Source organism: Eptesicus fuscus, chromosome 2 (assembly GCF_027574615.1).
Source record: "Eptesicus fuscus isolate TK198812 chromosome 2, DD_ASM_mEF_20220401, whole genome shotgun sequence".
In the NCBI taxonomy this organism is placed as follows: domain Eukaryota; kingdom Metazoa; phylum Chordata; class Mammalia; order Chiroptera; family Vespertilionidae; genus Eptesicus; species Eptesicus fuscus.
This window is the reverse complement of record NC_072474.1, coordinates 24,356,684-24,378,322: the sequence shown is the minus strand read 5'-3', so window position 1 is coordinate 24,378,322 and position 21,639 is coordinate 24,356,684. Positions and strand designations below refer to the sequence as shown.

At 41.0% G+C, this 21,639-nt stretch overlaps 1 protein-coding gene and 1 long non-coding RNA gene across 2 annotated transcripts in view; one reads left to right on the top strand and one right to left on the bottom strand.

Annotated features, from left to right (window-relative positions):
* The window catches only part of ST8SIA6 (ST8 alpha-N-acetyl-neuraminide alpha-2,8-sialyltransferase 6), a 144,263-nt gene extending 134,380 nt beyond the window's left edge, over positions 1-9,883 (bottom strand). The window contains exons 1-2 of the mRNA XM_054722717.1: positions 9,792-9,883; positions 9,145-9,246 (exon numbers count right to left, since the gene is read on the bottom strand). Coding sequence (XP_054578692.1) covers positions 9,145-9,246; positions 9,792-9,883 — 194 coding nt within the window. The remainder of the gene's footprint in view (positions 1-9,144; positions 9,247-9,791) is intronic.
* On the top strand, positions 695-21,286 carry LOC114234221 (uncharacterized). Its single transcript, XR_003620410.2, has 4 exons — positions 695-761; positions 868-1,047; positions 14,981-15,030; positions 21,154-21,286. It is a non-coding gene; the product is annotated as an uncharacterized LOC114234221 (long non-coding RNA).
* The last annotated feature ends 353 nt before the right edge of the window (positions 21,287-21,639 follow it).

Below are 21,639 nucleotides of genomic sequence, written 5' to 3'. Positions count from 1 at the left end.
ACAAAATAGATTTCACATTCAGGATTGTTCACTATGGGACCTTCCACATTAGGAATATATTGCTGCTCAGACCTCATGTATTAAAATTAAAGTCTCCCATGTCTCAGCTCCTACTACAGGTCCCAAGGAGGAAGCTCAATTTAATGCCACAGCCAACCAACTTGCTCACATTTCTTAAGTAAACTCACATATATATAACCCAAACAGAATTACCCTTCCCACTTAATAACAAACTCCCATTCTGCTATCCCTTTTGAAACCTGGAGCCCAGATTGAGAGGGATAACACAGTGGGACCCATAGAAAATGAGGACCCTAATCTTCCCCTTCCACCCCCCGCCAAAAAACAAGCTATTCTATATGCCAAAAGAAATCTGCCTGCCAAAGCCTACTGTTCTTCCTCAATATGATGGCTTTAAAGGTTGACTCACTGGAGGTGTCTATTTCTTGGTGCCTTCTGTTAAACTACATCACAGTCTCTGGTATAACACACGCATGTTTAGTATTTTCAGTTGTATAACACAGACTCAACACTCCCTATAACTGTGTGGATCTTTTAACGAGGAATGGAAGATCCTGAATTAGTTCCTAACGCCAACATTCTTAAATAGGATGCCAGCTCCACTCTATTATGATGATTTGAATGAGGAATTGCTACAAGACTCAGCATGGAATGCCCATGCCTCTCATAATAATAAGAAATAAGAACTTACTCAACAACTCCTGGAGCCAAAGGAATACTGATTTTTAGTCATTCTTGTGGTAATTTCCCAAATATAAAACTCTGCCTCGAGGTCTTAGGGCTACTCACAGACTCATAAAGGGTCTGTAAAACTGCTGTATACTCACTGCTCTCTCTCTGTTCCAGTCTTTTCCTGGAGAACCATCCTCCTTTATCCCCACCTCAGGAATTCTTCGCTTGTGTGAGTAATAAACCTTTCTCTGGTTATACCAAAGCACTACTGTCATGACCTTCAGTAGGAGAAACTAACCTTGGGAGGAGCTGCCCCATGACATGGTGAAGTTGCTAGAAAAGCCATCATAGAAGGTAGGAAGTGATTATCTCATTGTGTTTTTTCCCTAGTGACTAATGATGTTAAACATTTTTTTCAAATGCTTATGAGCCACCTGTATATATTTTTTGGTAAAATGTCTATTAAAATTTATGCTCATTTTTAAATTGTGTTGTTTTCTTCTTGTTATTGAGCTAGTTGCAAAAGTTCTTTATATATTCTGTATAAAACTCTTTCACTGCTATATGATTTTCAAATATTTTCTCCCAGTCTATGGTTTTTCTTTTTATAAACTTTTAAATATTTTTATTGATTTCAAAAAGGAAGGGAGAGTGAGAGAGAGATATAAACATCGTTGATGAGAGAGAATCAATGATTGGCTGCCTCCTGCATGCCCACATTGGGGATCGAGCCTGCAACCTGGGCATGTGACCTGACCAGGAATCAAACTGTGACCTCCTGGTTCACAGATCGACGCTCAACCACTGAGCCATGCTGGCCAGGCTTCTTTTTATATTCTTAATGATGCATGCAGAAGCATAAAAATTTTAAAGTTTGATAAAATGTAATTTATCATTTTTTCCTATATTGATTATACTTTTAGTGTTGTTTCTTTACCTAATCCAAAGCCATTAAAATTTCTGTTTTCTTCTAGAGGGTTTATGGAATATTGTGGTTTAAAAATTGTATATTAGAGAGTTCTGGTGTTTTTACAATAACCAACAAGGTAATGGAAATTATTTTACAATCATCTTAAAAGCACAGGTTATGCCTATAAAATTACCTTTAGAAATCATTATGCCCATGGAAATGAATGTTCTCAATGACTGATTACCTATAGCATGTACAAAGTATTCTTAGTACTTCATGAAACAAAATTAAGTTTTTGAAATATGAAAGTATAGACAAGATATATTTAACTTCTTAAGTGTGTACACATAAAGATACTACAGCAATAACCATCTTCTTAATGGCAAAAGGAGCTATAATATAAGACATCAGGACACAAGAACATTTCCCTCGTTTGCTCATGGCCTCAGTGGCTCTCTAAAGAGCTTCTTTTTTCTCCCATCAAATGAGAGGTTGTAGAACATTTGAACTCTGAAACCACAGAGCAGCTAAGAGACTCGTGGCTCTAAAAAGAATCACTGTCCCTGGCAGATGAGGAGGTATATTTATTTCCTTTTCTTCTCTTCATATCCTTTCCACTGTGCCCAAGCCTCTTTTCTCGCTACTTCCTGTCAGCACTTCATCTCTCCAAATATTTGTGCTTCTCTGTAACTCCCCCAAAAAATAATTCCTCCTCCCAGGCAGACGGGCTTTTCTTTGTTGTTTCAAATTCATTCTCATGCCTGTTGGCTCAAGGAAAACGCCTACCGAGAGCACAGTGAATTAACGCACAAGGCCAGGCAACATTAAGGCAACCTTGATCTATGTGTCCATGGGCCCACCTTCACTTTGGCAAACGGGTAGAAACAGTGTTGTCTGCTGAATGCTTCCTTTCAAGTTATAAAAAGCAACACCCAGCCTCTTTGTGAAGAGAGGCCCTGTCAAGGAAGTAGTGGAGGCACATGGGAATAACAGAAAATAAAATTCCACCTCTACCAACCTCCAGAGTAAGTGGGGCCAATCAGACACCATTTCTTCATGAACTCCGATCTCTTCACCCACCAACCCCACAAAGCAAAGGGAAGAGCAGAGCATGTCCTCCTGTCTGGCAAGCTCACCCTGGCTTTCCTGTCCACGTGGCAATGTACCCACAGAAGCCCAGAGTGACTGCAGCCGCATTCAGAAACCCTCTCCCTGGTCAGCTGGCCTAGACCAGTGGTCGGCAAACTCATTAGCCAACAGAGCCAAATATCAACAGTACAACGATTGAAATTTCTTTTGAGAGCCAAATTTTTTAAACTTAAACTATATAGGTAGGTACATTGTTATTAACTTAACTAGCGTTCCCGTTGCAGGAAAAATCCTGCAATACGGTTTCCTGCTGCACTCTACCCCGCCCCGCCTGCTCTCCTCCCTTGTCCCCCGCCCCGCCTTCTCTGCCAGCCCCCCTGCTTTTCTCCCTTCTCTGCCAGCCCGCCCGCTCTCCTTCCTTCTCCCCCAGCCCCGCCTCTGCTCCTCCCTTCTCCTCCCCCCTGGCTTGCTTGCTTCTCCGCAGCTTTGCTCCCTTCTGCAGCTCTTGGCTTCTTTCCACGCTGTCTTGATATGCAAATTAGCTGCCATCTTTGTTGGGGAATTTGCATACTCGTCCTGATTGGTTGGTGGCGTGGCTTGGTTGGTGGGCGTGGCTTGGGCGTAGCGAAGGTGCGGTCAATTTGCATATTTGTCTATTATTAGGTAGGATTAGGGTACTCCTAAGCTGCCCTTTGCTAAAAACTCAAGGGGCCAAAGAGCCGCAGTTTGCCGACCAGGAGCCTAGCCCATTGTGCCCGACAGCTCTTACCACAGCAGAGCAGCTGAAGGTGTGCATAAGCGACCAAGAACAAAGAGGTGAAAATGACAAGCTGGGAAGCCCCAGGGAAACCCATTTCCAAACAGGGAATATGGGGAGACAGGCAACTGACACGGGAGCAGAAGTGGAGGAGAGCTCCCTCTTACACCTTGAAAGAGAAGGGCTGCAATCAGGCACCGGTTAGGAAGACTGCAAGATTTAAAGCCTCACTTCAAGTTACTTCAGAAACCAGACTCAAGGCAGCTTTAAAGAGTACTGAATTTTTTAAAACAGAACACGGATAGTATCATAAGTTCTAAAAGCAATGAAGTAAAGATGCAAAAGTGAATGACAGCCCAGCCGGCATGGCTCAGTGGTTGAGCGTCGACCTATGCCCAGGATGTGGGCTCGATCCCCAGTGTGGGGTGTGCAAGAGGCAGCCCATCAATGATTGATTCTCTGTCATCATTGATGTTTCTAGCTTTCTCTCCCTCTCCCTTTCTCTCTGAAATCAATAATATGTATATATATATATATATTTTTTTAAGTGAATGACAGCATTCTCAAAAATAAAATTCAATAGCCTTCAGCAATTTGGAGGGTGGGGACAGAAGAAAGGGATAAGGGGTGAAAGTCAGCTATTCCAGGGTTCTGTTGAGCTGTATGGCCGTTTTTTCAAGCCTGGTTCACACTTAATTTGAATTTTCTGTAGTTCATAGTTATGATCCCAGTGTGAACATAGACAACAGAAAAATGTCGTATAAAACATTATTACAGCTTTCATTATAAGACAGTAGAGAGTCAATAGTGCCTGATTCTCTCTCCTCCATACTCCATTCTTAGGAAAGTACACAAGTCTACACAAAATGACCACCTTACACAGCTGCTTCAGAAATTTGTCAGGTTTTGGGAAGAAATACTGCTAACAAGAGGGCATGTGGACCACATGGAGCAATTGCCAGCAGCTGATGTCAGATTTTACCTCTGAAACAGAGCAGGACCAGGAAGAAAAAAAATAGAGGCTTTGATCTTCCACCCACTGGCCAGTCAGAGAATCAGGTGGTTGCTCCCACACAGGAAGGACCTACTTCCTGAGGCTGACTGGGTGCCCCAGGCTCATTCACTGCTCTCTGTCTCCAGGCTCTTGAGATTATACCTCTGTTATATTATAAAGCAACACCAAAGGAATGGAAGGGAAATCAGCCATCACACCTCCGGACATGAAGGGGGTGGCAGATTTCAGGTGACATTGTTCATGCATTATTCCTGGCAGCAGCAGGAGTCCAGGTTGATTAGGATCACTCATGAATATATGCACTTTATGACAGCCTTTGGGTTAAGACATGGGAGCAGAAGATAGCTTTGAGGTCCAGTATTTAAAAACTCAACTGATGTAGACACAGACAACAGTAAGGTGATTGCCAGAGGGGAAGGGGGTTGGGAAGAATAGAAGAGTGCAAAGGGGGGAATAAATGGTGATGGAAGGAGACTTGACTTTGGGTGGTGAACACACAATACAATCTAGAGATGATGTATTATAGAATTGTACACCTAAAACCTATACAATTTCATTAACAAATGTCACCTCAATAAATTAAATAAATAAATAAGTAAATTCAAATGAATAAATTTTATGTTACCTGTATTTACCACAATTTTTAAAAAACTCAAATTATTACCCTAGCCGGTTTGGCTCAATGGATAGAGCGTCAACCTGAGGACTAAAGGGTCTCAGGTTCTATTCCAGTCAAGGGTACATGCCCAGGTTGTGGGCTCGATCCCCAGTGGGGAGCATATAAGGGGCAGCCAATCAGTGATTCTCTCTCATTTGATGTTTCTATCTCTCTCTCCCTCTTCCTTCCTCTCTGAAATTAATAAAAATATATTTAAAAAAAACACACTCAAATTATTTGCCCAGCCGGCATTGCTCAGTGGTTGAGCATCGACCTATGAACCAGGAGGTCACGGTTTGACTCCCGGTCAGGGCATATGCCCTGGGTTGCAGGCTCGATCCCCAGTGTGGGGCGTGCAGGAGGCAGCTGATCAATGATTCTCTCTCATCACTTACGTTTCTCTCTCTCCCTCTCCCTTCCTCTCTGAAATCATAAAAATATATATTTTAAAAATAATAATAATAAATAAAATAACTCAAATTAGTAAGTTTTATATTATGTATATTTTATCGCAATGTTTTTAATTCACATTTTTTTAAAAACAGACATTTGTTTAGGGCTCTATGGTGCAGCCTTTCATGTGGTTTATTCTCCAAGGACACTGCTTCCTAATGGTGACCACCAGGAGTTCTAAATCCTGTCTGAGAGCACAGGCCATTTGGGGAAATCTACATTAAAAACAAGCCCGCCCTAGCCAGTTTGGCTCTGTGGATAGAGTGCAGGCCCTCAGACTTGAAGGGTCCAGGGTTCTTGGTTGCAGGCTCTATCCCTGGTCCCAGTCAAGGCACGTGGGGGAGGCAGCCAACCCACGTGTCTCTCTCAGATGGATGTTTCTCTCTATGTGTCTCTCTCCCATTCCCTCTAAAAATCAACAGAAAAAAATATCCTCGGGTGAGAGTTAACAACAACAACAAACAAACACAGCTCCAAAAAATCATAAAATGTATAAAAAGATTCTGTAAGTTAAAGGGAGAATATTGTTAAGATATGGAGAAAATGCTACTTTTGGAGAATAGGTACTAGAAGAAACAGAAGAAGCCCTTGGAAAGCATTTGCTTCACATTCTCAAGAAAATACAAAGAAATGGAGGTGAGGTTTAAAAGATTATTAAGTGTTTTCTAAGATGTAAACTGATGTAATAAAGTACAGGCTGGAAAAAATTTAAAAAACTATAAAAATAAAAATGTCCTAGATTTACTGTTATAGATAGGGCAAAACAGAGAGTTGACACTACAGAAAAATAATTCAGTAATATAGAGGACAAATTTGAGAAACTATTCCAGAGGGCAGAGGAAAAAGACAAATTAAATTATAATTTCTTTACACAGACAAGTAGTATAAATTTTGCACCCCTGCTACACAAATAATCAAAACCATATATGATAATAGGGACATAAAATAAGTTAAAAGACAGCTTTTAAAAAAGCACTACAGAATGATATAAATTGACAAATCTTAATAAAATAGACCACATTCAGGAAAAAAATATGAATTACCTATATCAGCTCAAGAAGTATGCCAAGCAGAAAAGAAATATGCCAAAAGATGCTGAAAAATTCATCAAAGAATTACCTCAAAAAAGGCCTAGAACCAGATAATATAATTAGCACATTCTTTCAAACTTTCCCCAAGGGGCAACCTCAGAGAGTATAACAAACAGTACCAGGACTTGGAAAAAGAGGGAATGCTCCCAGTTCTTTGGGAAGCAAGGCTGCCTATAGTACACAGTCCTGCATAAAATCAAAGTATAGGCAGACATTTTTCTCAAAGCTTTGTTACTCCAGGATTTCTTAGCGCCTCTAATCCGCTGTGGTTCCAGCACTTTAAGATTTCTTCCAGGCTCCCCCAGATACTTCTCATGACCATGCAGAAGCCACACAGAAGCCTTGAGTCAGGCAATCAGAAGATTAAGATGACCCAAGAGCAGGAAGAGATTAACTAAAGAACATATACCATATGCATATACGCATAACCCATGGACACAGACAATACTGTGAAGGCCTAGTGGAAGGGAGGAAAGCGGGGGGGGGGGGAGGGTCAATGGGGAAAAAGGGGGACATCTGTAATACTTTCAACAATAAAGACAAATTTTAAAAAGAACTGCTAGAATAGTAAATGGTAACAAAACACACAGACTCATTAATAAGAAGGCAATTAGGTCTTTTGGGAGAATTCATTTCCAAAAGAATGCTAAAGCAAGCTATAAAATACAAGTAAAATTGTGTTTTGACATAAATAGTGTATATTGTCTATGATGTCATAATTTTTCTCTTGAGAGAACTGACAAGAATCTCTGTTCTTAAATATGAACCCAAACATAGCAAAAAGAACACCGGTGACAGTGAATGCATTCTACCTAACCCTCATTCACTATATTTGACTGTCCTGTCAATGAGTTCCTCATTACAAAGACACTTAAATTATGCATAGAAGTAAAAGAAAAATATAAAACAAGAAACTGCTGCTACTAGTAATGTCAGAGGGAATACTACTTGCTATATCAACATATCAGTATATATATTAATGATTATTATATATCATGTTTGGTTCCTCAGATATGTTTACCTTTAAATATTCTTATCCAACAGGTCGTGACCAAAACTATTTAGCCTTATTTTTATTCTCTTTTAAAAATATTTCTTTCCAAAAAAGAATATACAGAAGACTACATAGAGGAAAAGAAATTCACAAGAGATAAATATAGGAAAAGAAAAATATATTGCAATATATAAAATTGCAATAATAAAACAATGCTGCGGCACAAAGTACATTCTGCTGGTGAGGATGTAATTTGATTCAACTTGTCTAGGAAGCAACTGGCCATATGTATTTAGAACTTAAAGTACACTTATTCTTGGACCTACCAATCCAACTTCTATCAGTCCATCCTGGAGAATTAATTTTTAATATTAAAATTTACATACTTCAATGTACTTAATACAATTACTAATAGCAAACAAAGCAAAACAAAACAGGAAATGATCTAAATGTTTAAAAATACAATTACTAATAGTAAACAAAGCAAAACAAAACAGGAAATGATCTAAATGTTTAAAACTGGAAACAATTCAATGGATTATGGCACATTCATATGATGAATTAAGCAACAATTAAAAACAATGCTTTGGGAAAATTTTAATAATATATATATATGTATAGGAAAAAAGAAAGAATACAAAGTACAATATTAAATATATTTTAAAATATGTTTATGTAGGAAAAACTACTGGGGGAACAAAACAGACCAAAACCTTAATATGATCTGTGGGTGGTGGGACTCTGAGTGAATATAATTTTTATATATTTCTAACAGCTAACTTTTTGCACCAAGCATGTATTACTTTTATAATCAGAAAAATGATTTTAAAAAACACACAATTATTGCACATGGATAAAATACTCATGTGAGTGAAAGAGAACAATTTTAAGTCTCCATTTACTAAGGACAAAAACATTCTCAACATCGTGCACAGAATTCCATCCTCCCAAATGTGCCTCTTACACCACCGGTGCACATTAACGCATAAAGGCAGAGGCGATCCAACCAAATCCCTCAGTAAGGACAGGCTGAGCTGCTTCTCCCAAGGGGGTGCAAAGCACCATGATCAAGAGGGGAATTCAGCTCCCTTTTTTAAAAAAGTGCAGCTGTTTTCGGATGCCCCTAGAACCAAGAAATAGGCTTTACAGAGGAGATTGAGGGAGTGAGGAGGTACATTCTGGTGTGTGCATACTCATTCTCTCTCTCTCTCTCTCTCTCTCTCTCTCTCTCTCTCTCTCTCTCTCACACACACACACTCTCTCTCTCTCTCTCTCTCTCTCTCTCTCTCTCTCTCACAGACACACACACACAGACACACACACAGACACACACACACACACACACACAGAGACACACACACACACACACACACACACACACACACACACACACACACACACACAATCATGCCACCCCGGCCAGATAACTCAAAGCAAGTGCTGCAGGTGCAGCCGCACCCCATCCCCGCGGGCACCGGGAGTACCTGTTCGATGTGGCGCGAGGCGGCGGGGTCCCCGGGCTCCTGAGCGTCCTCAGTGCTACAGGGATACCTTGGGTGGCCTCTCTGCTTTCCTCCACCAAGAGCCTGCAAAGCCAGGAGAAGGAAAAAAAACAAAAACAACTAAGTTGTTACACCTCGCGGGGAGCGGTGGCTGGCAAACTGGCTGCCCGGCCGGGACGTCCCTGCGCGCCCTGGCTCCCAGACAGACTCCCGAACCCCGGCGTCTGAGAGGCTCCGGGCGGGACCGTGGGGAGGCACGCGCCGGGGTGCAGAGCCCAGGACACCGATGCCGACCCCGACGGCAGGTCCCGCCCTGCAGCTCCCTCGCCCCGAGCGATGCACGCTCGGGCCCTCACCACACAGACCGGTCCCTCTCTGCCCACGCGGTGCCCACAGGATCCAAGTGTCGCCCCTCTGGTACCCCCGACCCATCCAGCCCTGTGACCGGGACTTCCCCCAGCACACCCCACCCTCAGGCCCGCCGCTGCCCCTCGGCTCGTCTCCGCAGCCGCCAAAAGTCTGCGCGCCCGAGTCGAGCGGATCGGCGACTGGGGCCCCGGGAGCGCACCGCAGGGTGCGCGGCGGGGAGTGCGGAACGCGCGGCCCCCGGGGCGCGGCGGGCGGGTTACCTGCGGCGAGCGGGTGCGGTGGTCGAGCCCCAGAGCAGGCGCAGCAGCAGCAGGCTGCCGAGCAGGGCGAACAGCGCGCTCCCCGGCCGCATCCTGAGCCACAGGCGCGGCAGCCGCCGCCGCTGCCCCAGCGACGCGCAGCCCCGGCGGCCCCGACTCGTGGCTCCGGCCGCGGCCGCGGCAGCCACCGCAGCCACGCACACCTCCAGCGTTGACAGGCGGCGGGAGGGGAGACGACAGCGCTCGGCGAGGTCCGCGCTCGCGGGCAGCCCGGCCCAAGGCGGCACGGTCTCTGGGAGCCCGGAAAGGCGCCGCGTCCCGCTCTCCCACTTCTCCCGCCGCCCGGGACCGCCGCGCTCGCGCTCGGGAGGCTGTGACGCTTCGCCGAACTCGCTTCCTCTCCTGCCGGAGGCGCTCCGAGCTGCGGCGGGTTCTGGGCTCTGGTCGCCGCCGCCGCCGCTGCCGCCGCCGCTGCCGCCGCCGCTGCCGCCGCCGCCGCCGCGCGGGGTCACCTGAAGGTTGGGGCGCGGGAGCTCCACTCAGTGCAGATTGGGCTCCAACTTTTCGGCGCCTTCTCCTGCTCCCCAAACCTACGCAGCTCCCCGATGAGCACTGCAACTCCGTCGGCGCCCCTGTGGTTGACAGCCAGGGCTTAGAGGGGCGGGAGAGGACGGGAGAAAGGGCTCACTTCGAAAACTTTGAAAATTGTGTAGTCGCTCTGCCGGATTGTCCCACGCACGAAGGCTGCCAGGAACTTGGCAGTCATTGGATGGATTGCGGTGCCCAATGGAAGGAGCAACCTCTCCTGGCTGAAGCGCAGAATCCCAGGCACAGAGAATCTATTTCTAGGGCCAGGCAGTCTTTAGGGGTCTGCAAACTACTGCCCCTGGGCCAAATTCGGTCCCTGCCCGATTTGGTAGTTTTATTGGAACACCTCCCTATCCGTTCCTTTGTATTATCAAGGGCTGTCTGTGTCTGATTGTCTATGGCTGCTCTTAGGACGCAAGTGCCAAGTTGAGTCGTGGTGACAAAGATCATAATGGCCCACAGAGCTAGAAAATATCTACTAGCTGTCCCTTCTCAAAAAAAGTGGGTAGATTCCTGATCTAAATCATGTTGGTCTAGGTTCTATTGGTTAGCATCTCATCTGTTAATGATCTATTTATTGCAAGAGAGTAACCCGATGACTGATACAGCCTGGCTCCCCAATTACTTATTTGGGAGTGGGCGTTCCCTCTTTCATTCCTAAGCCATCTTTCTACGTGTGTAGCCCTCAGACTTCCCAAGCCCCCACTGTGCCACCTCCCCAAGTTTTGCCCCTGACTCTGGACCCCTGAGGAACATCAGTAATCCATAAACTCCATAATGTTTACATGGGGACTCATTAGACTGTTCAGTCTACCTTTGTCTAAATTTGAGATTGTTCTAGAAACAACCTTTGGACTCTATCATCTTGTGAGTACCTTGATAAAGGCTTTAGTGAGTAACTTTCCCAAGCAACAAAAATATTCATATTTCTAACTGGAGTCTCTTAGGGGCATAAGGTCTTAACCTGGAAGAGCAATGTAAGCGTCTTTTGGGGAGCAAGTAGGCCTGACAGCTCAATAAAGTTGCCACCAACAAGTTCGTCACTGAAAAAAATGACATCAAGAAGAGAAAAGAACGGCTGCCCAGTTTCTTTTTGCTAACTCTGCATTTGTTCTAGTTAAACATATTTAGTTGAAAACATACCAGAACTTTGTACATAGTAATTGATCAAATTAATAAAACACCTCAGAACTAAAAACAAACCAAAAAAACACCTATTCTTAAAGAGAAAGGAACAAAAAACTGAAAATAAATGTGACTAGAAATATTATTTTCTTCCATAGCTCACCATTGCTACTAAAATATATACTAATCAATGAAGAAAAAAGTGCCACTTTTATGTAAGACTTACATTTTTAGGGGTCCAACTGCTTAACTGAGTCTAGTATAATAATGTAATGCTATCTTCAGTGCTAACATAATAAAGTAATCCAATTATACGTGTTTGAAAGTACGTATTCTGTTGGCTAAGTAGGATATGACACAACTATCTTGAAAATGAAAAGTCTGGATTTGGAAGATAGTCCGAATGAAAAAGTTGTTTAGATTTGGAAGATAATCTCAATTTTATTTCCCTGAGTGGAGAAAAGAATTGTGCAGAAAACTCACACTGAAGATTGTTTGCAGAAAAAGAAAAGGGCATTACTGTATCAGCCAGGAAGCTGCAAGTTTACCTAATTTCCTGAAGTTTAATATTTCAGCACAGCTGGGCTCAAGGCAAGAGCAGAAGAGCCAGTCTTGCACTGAGCTCCCCAAACACCCTTGCTGAAAATGAAGTAACTTTTTTCAAGCCAATGGCTATCAGCAGGGGACTTGCAAAAGCCCATTTTAATTGGAAAACAGAGTATAAATTTGCAATGAAAATTCTGAACTGGGTGCTAAAATTTGACAGTAGGGAGCTTTACCACAAGCTTTGTAATTGAAGACTTGGGTTGGTAAAATATGAATTATCTTGCTTATACTTGAGAGATAAAAGAACTTGACAAAAACACAATTCCTAAATGTTTTCAGCCATTGAACCAATACTGGGAAGCTGTACATTTGGTAACTTAACATTTTCAGGTTTGACCAATAGCACAAAGATCTATGCCATGTAGTAATTTGAGATTCTTCTGTGGCTTAGAATAGACCCAGAAACTCAGGCTGATGTGCAGAAGTCCAAGTTGGTGCACGAACCTACCTTGCTCATCCACTCTGCCCATAATTTGCTTCTCATTTTTCCTACGTTATTATTCATTCATCACCAAGAATGCTCTCACTTTCACAAAATAAATTTTTCAAAAATGATTGTGAGGTTTTGATATATACAAAATGTATAAGTAATTAAAAATCATTGCAGGAAGGTGGGTTTCTTATTTTTGGTTCTAAACATTTCCATACGTATGATTTGGGGATTCATGAAAAAGAATCAAGTGTCTACAATATCTACTCTACAGCAGTGGGAACTCTTAGTATAAGGCAAGGAAGGAGTGCTGTGAGAAACAAAGAAAATTGATCCACCAAAGAATCTTTTCCTTTATTTGGTTGACATTTTAACTCCCATGTCTAGAAAGAATGGTTTCTGATGTCTTCAGCTTGTTTGATTGGTTTTAGTAATATTAGAGATTTGTGAAGACTGCAGAGCCATAGCACATTTATAAATATTAATTATTTCCTGGGGGAGAAAATTCATAAGGATAGTATAACCAAGACTACATATTTTCAATAAAAATATATAGGATATAAATAAAAGTAGAAATAACTTCAAGGAATCAATAACCTTCTATGGAGGGTGTGTTTTCAAATACGTTTTATTCAAATTAGATTTTGCTCATTGCTAATTGAATACGAAAATGGAATCAATTTTGTGTACAAAGTAGTTTTAAGTTTAAAGATAGAATACCTAGGATGACATATAAATTATATGTAGGCTTTATGCATATAAGAAATCAGATTTGTAGTACAACTAAAATTACGAAACAAAAAAATAAGAATTATTATTCACATAATAAAATTGATTTTTAATGTATAAAACATTCAAACTTTTAAAACACCTCTCCCTGTCTACTTAAAAGATCAAACAGGATAAAGACAGAAGTGGAAACAATTTATCCTGAAACCATAAAATGGCCACAATCCCATTCCACAAACTGCAAGAATGCCAGCTAAAGGTGAGCCAATTGGAGAAGAATGCCAAGTTCAAGACACATCTCCTATTTGTGACCTTAGATTTACAGAGGCAAAAATGAAAGCCTTTGAAGACCCTGCTAATACTGAATTTGGAAGAACAAAGATTGAAAGCAGGTCACCACAAAAATGAGTAACAATCAGTGTGTATGGCCAGGGCCATGGAGTTGAAGGAGAGATAGTAACCAATATTTCTGTTTTCAGTGAATTCAGCTTTCTAGCCAGAGGATGACTTAGAGACAGTACTAATCTTGAAGAGAAATGCTACAAAAGAATTTTGTAGCTACTGATTAAAGTCAATTTACCAAAGAGAAATGAGCAGCTAGTCTACATATTTAATAACTAAAAGGCCCTTGAGCCATTGGCTTCTATACTGAATTGGCCTCTCCCAGCATCTCCTGCCTAATTCCAGGTTTTGCAAGACCGGGTAGAACTCTAATTGTTTCAACAGATTGGAGGTTGGGGATTGTGTGTCCAGAGGTAATGTACCCAAACCTGCCATATTTCTTTCCTTAGCTTTTCTTCCCCACCCCTTCATTTCATACACCCTAAATTATTAGCAGATAAATAACCAAACAAACAAACAAAAAAAGCCAATAGCAAACCCTTAATGCAAAACTAAGTTTCAACAAGTGGGCAAGTAAAAAGGAAGGACTGCCAAAGATTTTCCATTCACAACATTTCTGGCAAGTAGCAGACAAAAACAAGTATGACTTATTTCAAAGATGAATAAGCAGGGAAAAAAAATCTGTAAAATATAAGACAAAAGAAAAGAAATATAACCAATAAAAAGGCAATGAAGAATATATATTGGATATATTAGAACAAGACTTACTCAAGGAAATAGTAGAAAATTTAAGCAAGAATCACTTCCTACTCCCCAGGAACTGAAATATAATATAAACATATGAATGATAGAAGAACCCAAGGAGAAATAAGAACTATAAGAGATAGCAAGGCAACAGGATGAAGTGAGCTGACAACAGTAAAAAACAAGACAAAGCAAACAAACCAACAAAATCATTACAGAATTTGGAACTACCTAATAAGCCTGGAGATCAGAATTTAGATAGCAAACATTTAAATCAGTGTCATAAAGGTTATGCTGATGAAAATTGCAAAAACACAAAGGAAAGGGACAAAGAAAATACATTGATTAGAAAAACAATTATATGTACCAAAGACAGATATTAGAAAAACAATTATATGTACCAAAGACATATATATCATGTAGGTATTAGGTGCTCTTTTTAAAAGCATAAAAATGAAACATTTAAAACATTTAAGGATATAATAGAAAAATCTTTCCTGAAATAAAGAAATATGTGAACCTGGGGGTTTTTGTGTTCTCATTGTCTGAACTCATTAAGTGAACTCATGGTGATCCAGAGAAATTTAATAGACAACAGCTAACTTCATGATTAATTTTCTTGCAGAGATCATCCAAAAACAAAGACTCCTGAAAGCATCCAGACAGAAGAAACAGGTAAAAATTAATCTTGCTTCTGAATACCTTAGCAACATTAGACTAAAAGTAAAACTATATATTTACAGAGTTTTAAGCAGAAAATATGTGACCCCAAAATATACCCAACTAAGATAGTTTTTGCTAATAAAAGCAAATATTTTGCATATAAAATTTTCAAATATCCAATAACTCAGAATATATGAGTTATTGTACGTGTCCTAAAAAAATACCTTGAACCATAACCCAATCATAAAACATGAATCAAAATAAAGAATTCACAATAAAGAAAGCTTGACCATAAAGAAGTCAGATGAGAAATTAATCATTTTAAAAACAGAATTGAGTCTAAATAATAAAATTCCACAATGTGTTACATTTTCTTTTTAAATTTCTACATAAATATAAAATAATATGTTGATGCAATAAATCTGGGAAGGAAAATTCTAGTTCATAGTAAATAGTGGAAAATATGAAATAAGAAGAATGAAGGATGCAATAAACGTACATTGTTTCTCTGCCTTCAAATAAATTCTATTTAATAAAAGCCCAGCAACTGAAACAGTGGAACGATCAGAGACCAGAACTACCACGACCCCTCATCCCAGCCGGCCACCCCAAGCGAGTGGTTAGGGGCAATCAAGCTGGCAGGCGAGCAGTTAGGGGTGATCAGGCAGGCAGAGAGCTTAAGGGCGATCAGGCAGGCAGAGGCAGTTAGGGGCGATCAGACATGCAGAGTGGTTAGGGGCAATCAGGCAGGCAGGAGAGCAGTTAGGGGCCAGCGATCCCGGATTGTGAGAGGGATGTTCAACTGCCGGTTTAGGCCCGATCCGCAGGGATCCCAGATTTCAAGAGGGTGCAGGCCAGGCTGAGGGAATCCCCTCTCCCCCGTGCATGTATTTCGTGCACTGGGCCTCTAGTATATATACTGTATATATATATAATTAAATCATAAAAGGTTGTTAGTCAAAAAAGCAGTAATTGTTTTACAAAAAATAAAAACAAAAAATATAAGTATATTTAAAAGAACAAGAGGGAAGAAAAAAAGTCAGACTTTTTAGTTAAAAACAGAAAGAATACCTATTCAAGAAATACTAGTATGTGGATCTGTTACAAACACTTAAAATGTTTTATAAAATATAATAATAAAAAAAGAATTCATAGATGAGCTCTCAATAAAGAAAGGAAAAGCCTCAGGTACCCCATTATTGTCCAGGAAAGAAATGGAAAAAAGAGCAGTAAGTGTGTGCTCTGATGCAGCAGTTACCTGGAATACATTATCATCCTAGTTACCTAGAAGTTTGCTTTCAGCATCAACACAGAGAATGAAAGAGGAGGACTGGACTCCCAGTGAGACAGAGCTAGAATTAAAATTCCTGTATAAAGCTTCTTTTTGTTGTTAAAAACAAAATGTAAGAACTAAAAATACAAAAATCCACACACCTGCACAATGACAATTGCTTATCTCTGCCTGAGCTCAAATTTTACTCTAAAAATTTGCTTCCTTTGGCTTTGAGGCCCAATGTTACCCTGCCTAAATAGTCCTGAATTTAACATAGAGCTTGGTTCCTGGCTAATGATGCCCTGAGGTGCATGGCAAAAAAGAGTGATAACTATTCTGGTTCCATAAAAATCTCAAAGAAAAGAAATCTCAATAAAAATGACCATAAAATTTAAAAATTATAAAACACTTAAGGAATTCACCATGAATATGTCTCAGTAGGTACAACTAATGGAAGGATTATTAACCAATAATGAAGAAAACATGAAATAAATTTAAAATTATTAACTGGTTAAATCATTAAATCAACACACTGGGAAAATAAGTATGACAAAAGAAGCAGATTTGTCCTGAAGAACCAATAGAACTATAAAGGGGGGGGGGGGGCAGGAATAGCCATTGATGTAAAAATAAGCAATGGATGGGGTAAGTGATATTGGTAAAGAGAGAATCAATAATGTGGAAAACAAATCTGAGAAAATTATATATTAAAGATAAAGACAAAGAAAGTGTGAGAAAGAGGCTAAAAGACTTGTGAAAAGGTGGTTTAAAACAGTAACATTTTATTATACCTAAAGATTTTGTGGGTCAGGAATTCAGATAGTACTCAGCTGGATAATATACTGATGTTTCACTTGGAGTCAAATCTGGAGGGTTCAACGTGGATTTACTCACATGCCTTTGCCCTTTGATGGGGGTAATTGAAAGATGAGTTTAACTAAGACAGTTAACTGATGCACCAACACATGAAATCTCCAGCAGAGTGATTTCAAGGTAGCCAGACTTCTTACTTAGAGGTTCACAGTTCCCATTAAAAATACCCTAAGAGCCCCAGGCAGAAACTACAAGCTGTTAGAGTTAAAGCTCAGAAAGGTCCTTGTCTTATTCAGGATGCCAGTACTTACCTTTATACATACATTGAAAAGTCAAATATGCACTTTTAAATGTTAAGACATCCACTACAATATGTGGGGTGATGGATTTGTTAATTTACTCAATGGTGGGAATCCTTTCACACTGTATACGCATATCAAATCATCACATTGTATACTTTAAATATATCACAATTTTTATTTGTCAATTATAACCTCAATGAAGATGAAAAAAGACATCCACTATAAAGTAAAAACATGATAACTTTTAAGCCAGTGGAAGAGAAAATAGATCTTAAAAACCAACCCATTCACTAGAAGACAGAAAAGTAGAAGAGGGAAAAGTAAATACAAGTCAAAAATAAAGAATAAAATAAGATGGTTCAAATAAATTCAAATACAGTAGTTTTCATAGTGAATATTAATGAACTAAACTTACCAGTTAAAAGAAACTCACAGATCAGATTTTAAAAATAGACAAAATAGCCCTAGCCAGTTTGGCTCAATGGATAAAGCATGACCTACGGACTGGCAGGTTCCAGGTTCGATTTCAGTCAAGGGCACATGCCCAGGTGCAGGCTCAATCCCCAGTAGGTGGCATGCAAGAGGCAGCTGATCAATGATTCTCTCTCATCATCATTGATGTTTCTATCTCTCTCGCCCTCTCCCTTCCTCTCTGAAATCAATAAAAATATATTTAAAATAATAAAATAATAATATAAAAAATAAACAAAATGGCACAGAAAAGTTGAAAATAACAAAATGTACAATTATAGACAAAGGAAATACTAACCAAAAGAATGCTAAAACAATATCAGACAAAACAGGCATGGAGGTAGAAACCAGTATTAGAAATAAAGAAGGTCATTCACAATAATAAAAAGTACAACTTGCTAGGTAGAGATAAAAACCCTCGATCTAGTCCTGGCCGGTTCGCTTAGTGGTTAGAGCATCAGCCCATGGACCGAAGTCTTGCAGGTTTGATCTCTGATCTAGGTTGGGGCTCATGCGGGAGGCAACCAGTCAATGTGACACATCAATCTCTCTCTCTCTCTCTCTCTCTCTCTCTCTCTCTCTCTTTCTCTCTCCTTCCCTCTCTCCCTTCTATCTCTCTCTGAAGATCAATTCCTTGGGTGAGGATTAAAAAGAAATCCTGGATCTATATGGAACAACCAACAACATAATCTCAAATTATACAAAACAAATTTGATAGATTCAACACTACTTTCTCTCAGAGACCAAAAAAATTAGAAAAACATAAATTGAACAACACAATTCAAAAAAAAGACATTTTTCTCAAGCTAATCTGGAATACCTCTTAAAACTGATCATATTCTACTCAACAAAGCAAGCCCCAATAAATCCTACAAAGTGGAAATTATCCTACCTAATAATCCTACCTAATAATAGACAGATATGCAAATTGACCATACCTTTGCTATGCCCGCGATTGGCCAGGAGGCACGGGGGGGGGGCGGGACTCGGGGTGGCCGGGGTAGCCGATTGGGCCAGCGGGACGCTGAGCTCACGTCACCAGCGGTGGCTCGAGCTCAGCGTCTGCGCCATGGCTGTGCTGCGGCACAGAAGGGGCCTCTGGGGCAGCGAGCTCACGTCCCACCGCGGACCATCAAAAGCGGGGGAGCTGGGTGCCTGTCTGCTCAGGCACCAGGCCTTTCAGAAGCCTTCGCCGCGCCAGAGGCTTCTGAAAGGCCTGGTGCACCAGCGGACAGGTACCCAGCTCCCCCGTGATCGAAAGCGAAAGCGTGTAGGGGACCCTACACGTGCATGATTCAATCATGCATTGGGCCTCTAGTAGATATTATATTTTCTAATCAGAAAGCAGGAAAATTAGAAACAAAAAGATTCATAAAACTGTTCCTATACTTAAACACATTTTTAAATAATTAATAGGCCAAATAGATCATCTACATTCAATTTAGAAAGTATTTCGACAAAACCAATAATGAAAAGACAACATATCAAATTGTGGGCTATAATGAAAGCAGGAAATTTTATAGCCTTAATAGTAGATATTAAAAATAAAAAATTAAAAATCAATGAATGAAACATCCTCCTTGAGATCCTGGGAAAATAGAGCAGAGTAAACCTAAGACTATGAAATAATACCAAACAATGACATTGTAAAGGGAAGAAAATTGGGAGATCAATTCAACACCCTATTATCCAAATCATAGGCTATCTTAGCCCAGATCCTCTAAAAGCAAAACTGAGATAGGGGATTTTGTGCAGGTAGTTTGTTTAAAAATAAATCCAGGAGTGCAGGAGTGCTAAACTAGGAAAAGCAAAGCAGAGGAGAGAAAGCCAGTGCAAAATTGCATCATTAAATTGGACACTCCTGTGGATGTTGGGCTTCCTCCTGCCAGGGACTCTCTGATGCACCTTACAGAACGTGGCTCGGTATTGTCTGCCTCAAGGAAGGCTGGCATTTCTCCATCAGTGCATTTTCAGGTGGCACAAGAATGAGTGGCAGGCGTCCTGCGGTGGTACAATGACCCCACATCAGACTTCAGTTCACAGGACAGTGCTCCTTGTGAATAAACTCTTCCCTCTTCAGTTCTATATTCTGCCTTGTCTGCTCCACCACCTCCGTGGTCCACCCTCAGATGTGTTCCTTGGCTTCTGCCAATAGGTACTACAATTTGTTTGATGTGTATGCTTCCCTCCTGGAGTACAGGCTGTATTTTCTTGCTTAAGCCATGCTGTGACTTGGCCCTCATTCTTAGTCTGGAAGCAATGAGGAAGATGGGGTAGATAGTGAGGAAAAACATCATAATGAAAGGCATCTGCCTCCTTTGAGGTCTTGGCTTGAATCTAAGCAAGGTAAAGATTCTCTCTATTATCAAGGGAATGGAGGCTGCTTCTGCCAGACCAGAGATTTTAGAGGAACCTGGGGCTTATCAAGATTCTCAGGCTTACCTAACCAATGTCCCCACGACAGGTCTTTTTTTATCACAACCATGACATTTGCATAGGAGACCTATCAAGGCTGTAAACTCCATCTTCTTTGCCGCTTTGCCACCCATAAAATTCAACCCTGGGCCAAAATGGCCTGCAGCGGCAAATGATGGTATTTCCTTAAGTACTACTATAGAGGGCCTCTAGCTTTCAAAGCCTGCTTTGAGTTGATAGTTAGCTGAACTAAGCCTATCAATTTCCTTAATGTAAAGCTTCTAAAGCATTAATCAAAATCAGCAAATCTGTGATCTTTTTTCCTTACTACTGCCCCATCTTATTCAAAGGATTGGCCTCTTAACTAAACACTTCATCTTCACCTACCCTTCGCCCCAATCCATTGCAGTGAGCGCTCAGTAATTGTGATGTCAAGAGTTCTCACCATCCACCACCCACCACCAGCAGTGGGGTCCTTGCTGCTGTCCGACTGAGAAGTGATTCCGTTCCAGAACCCTGTGCTGAAGCTCTGCTTTTCAGGACCACTTTTGATACCAACTCTTGACCTGCCCACCACTTACCCACCCCCAAGCAAAGCCCGAGGCAACATCTTGCAAGTAGGACACTTAAGAAGTATTCCCCAGAAGCAGGACTGAGGGATGTGGAAAGGGAAATAATGTCTGGTTGGTCCAATCTATGGGAAGCTGGAGCTCTGTCCCTCTCAGCAACCCCTGCACCATATGGAATGCACCTCCGAATTGTTCATGTGAAGGCCAGGCAGGAGCACTTACCCACCAGCTTGTGTCCCCCTCTTTCAAGGGTTGTTGTCTTCTGAGCTGCAAACTCTCTCACATTTTTCAGGTTGCACATGAATGAGGACCAGGTGGGTTTCTCCAAGAATGGGACCATCACACCATGAGATCCAAGAAGCCCCAGGAAGAAAGCAGGTTACATCTGCACTAATGTGGAACTCTCATCAGTGGAAACCAGATTAAAAAACAGGTCATATACAAAGGATCAGGAATTAAGTTGTCTGAGAGGGAATATAACCTAATAGGTTAGGAGGAATTCTCAGGTAGACTACTTGGGCTCATATGCAGGACTTCCCATTTACCTGCTATAGAATTTTGGGTAAGATACTTAGCCATTCTATGTCCCAAATTCCTCATATTTAAAATGGGAATAATAATAACAGTATCTGCTTCATAATGCTTTTATAAATATTAAATGAACTATTTTATATAAAGAGATTAAGACAGTGCCAGGAACATGATAAACATTATATGTCTCATTACATTCTCTAGAACAACAATGGAAGCTATAAGATAATGGAACAACAGCTTCAAA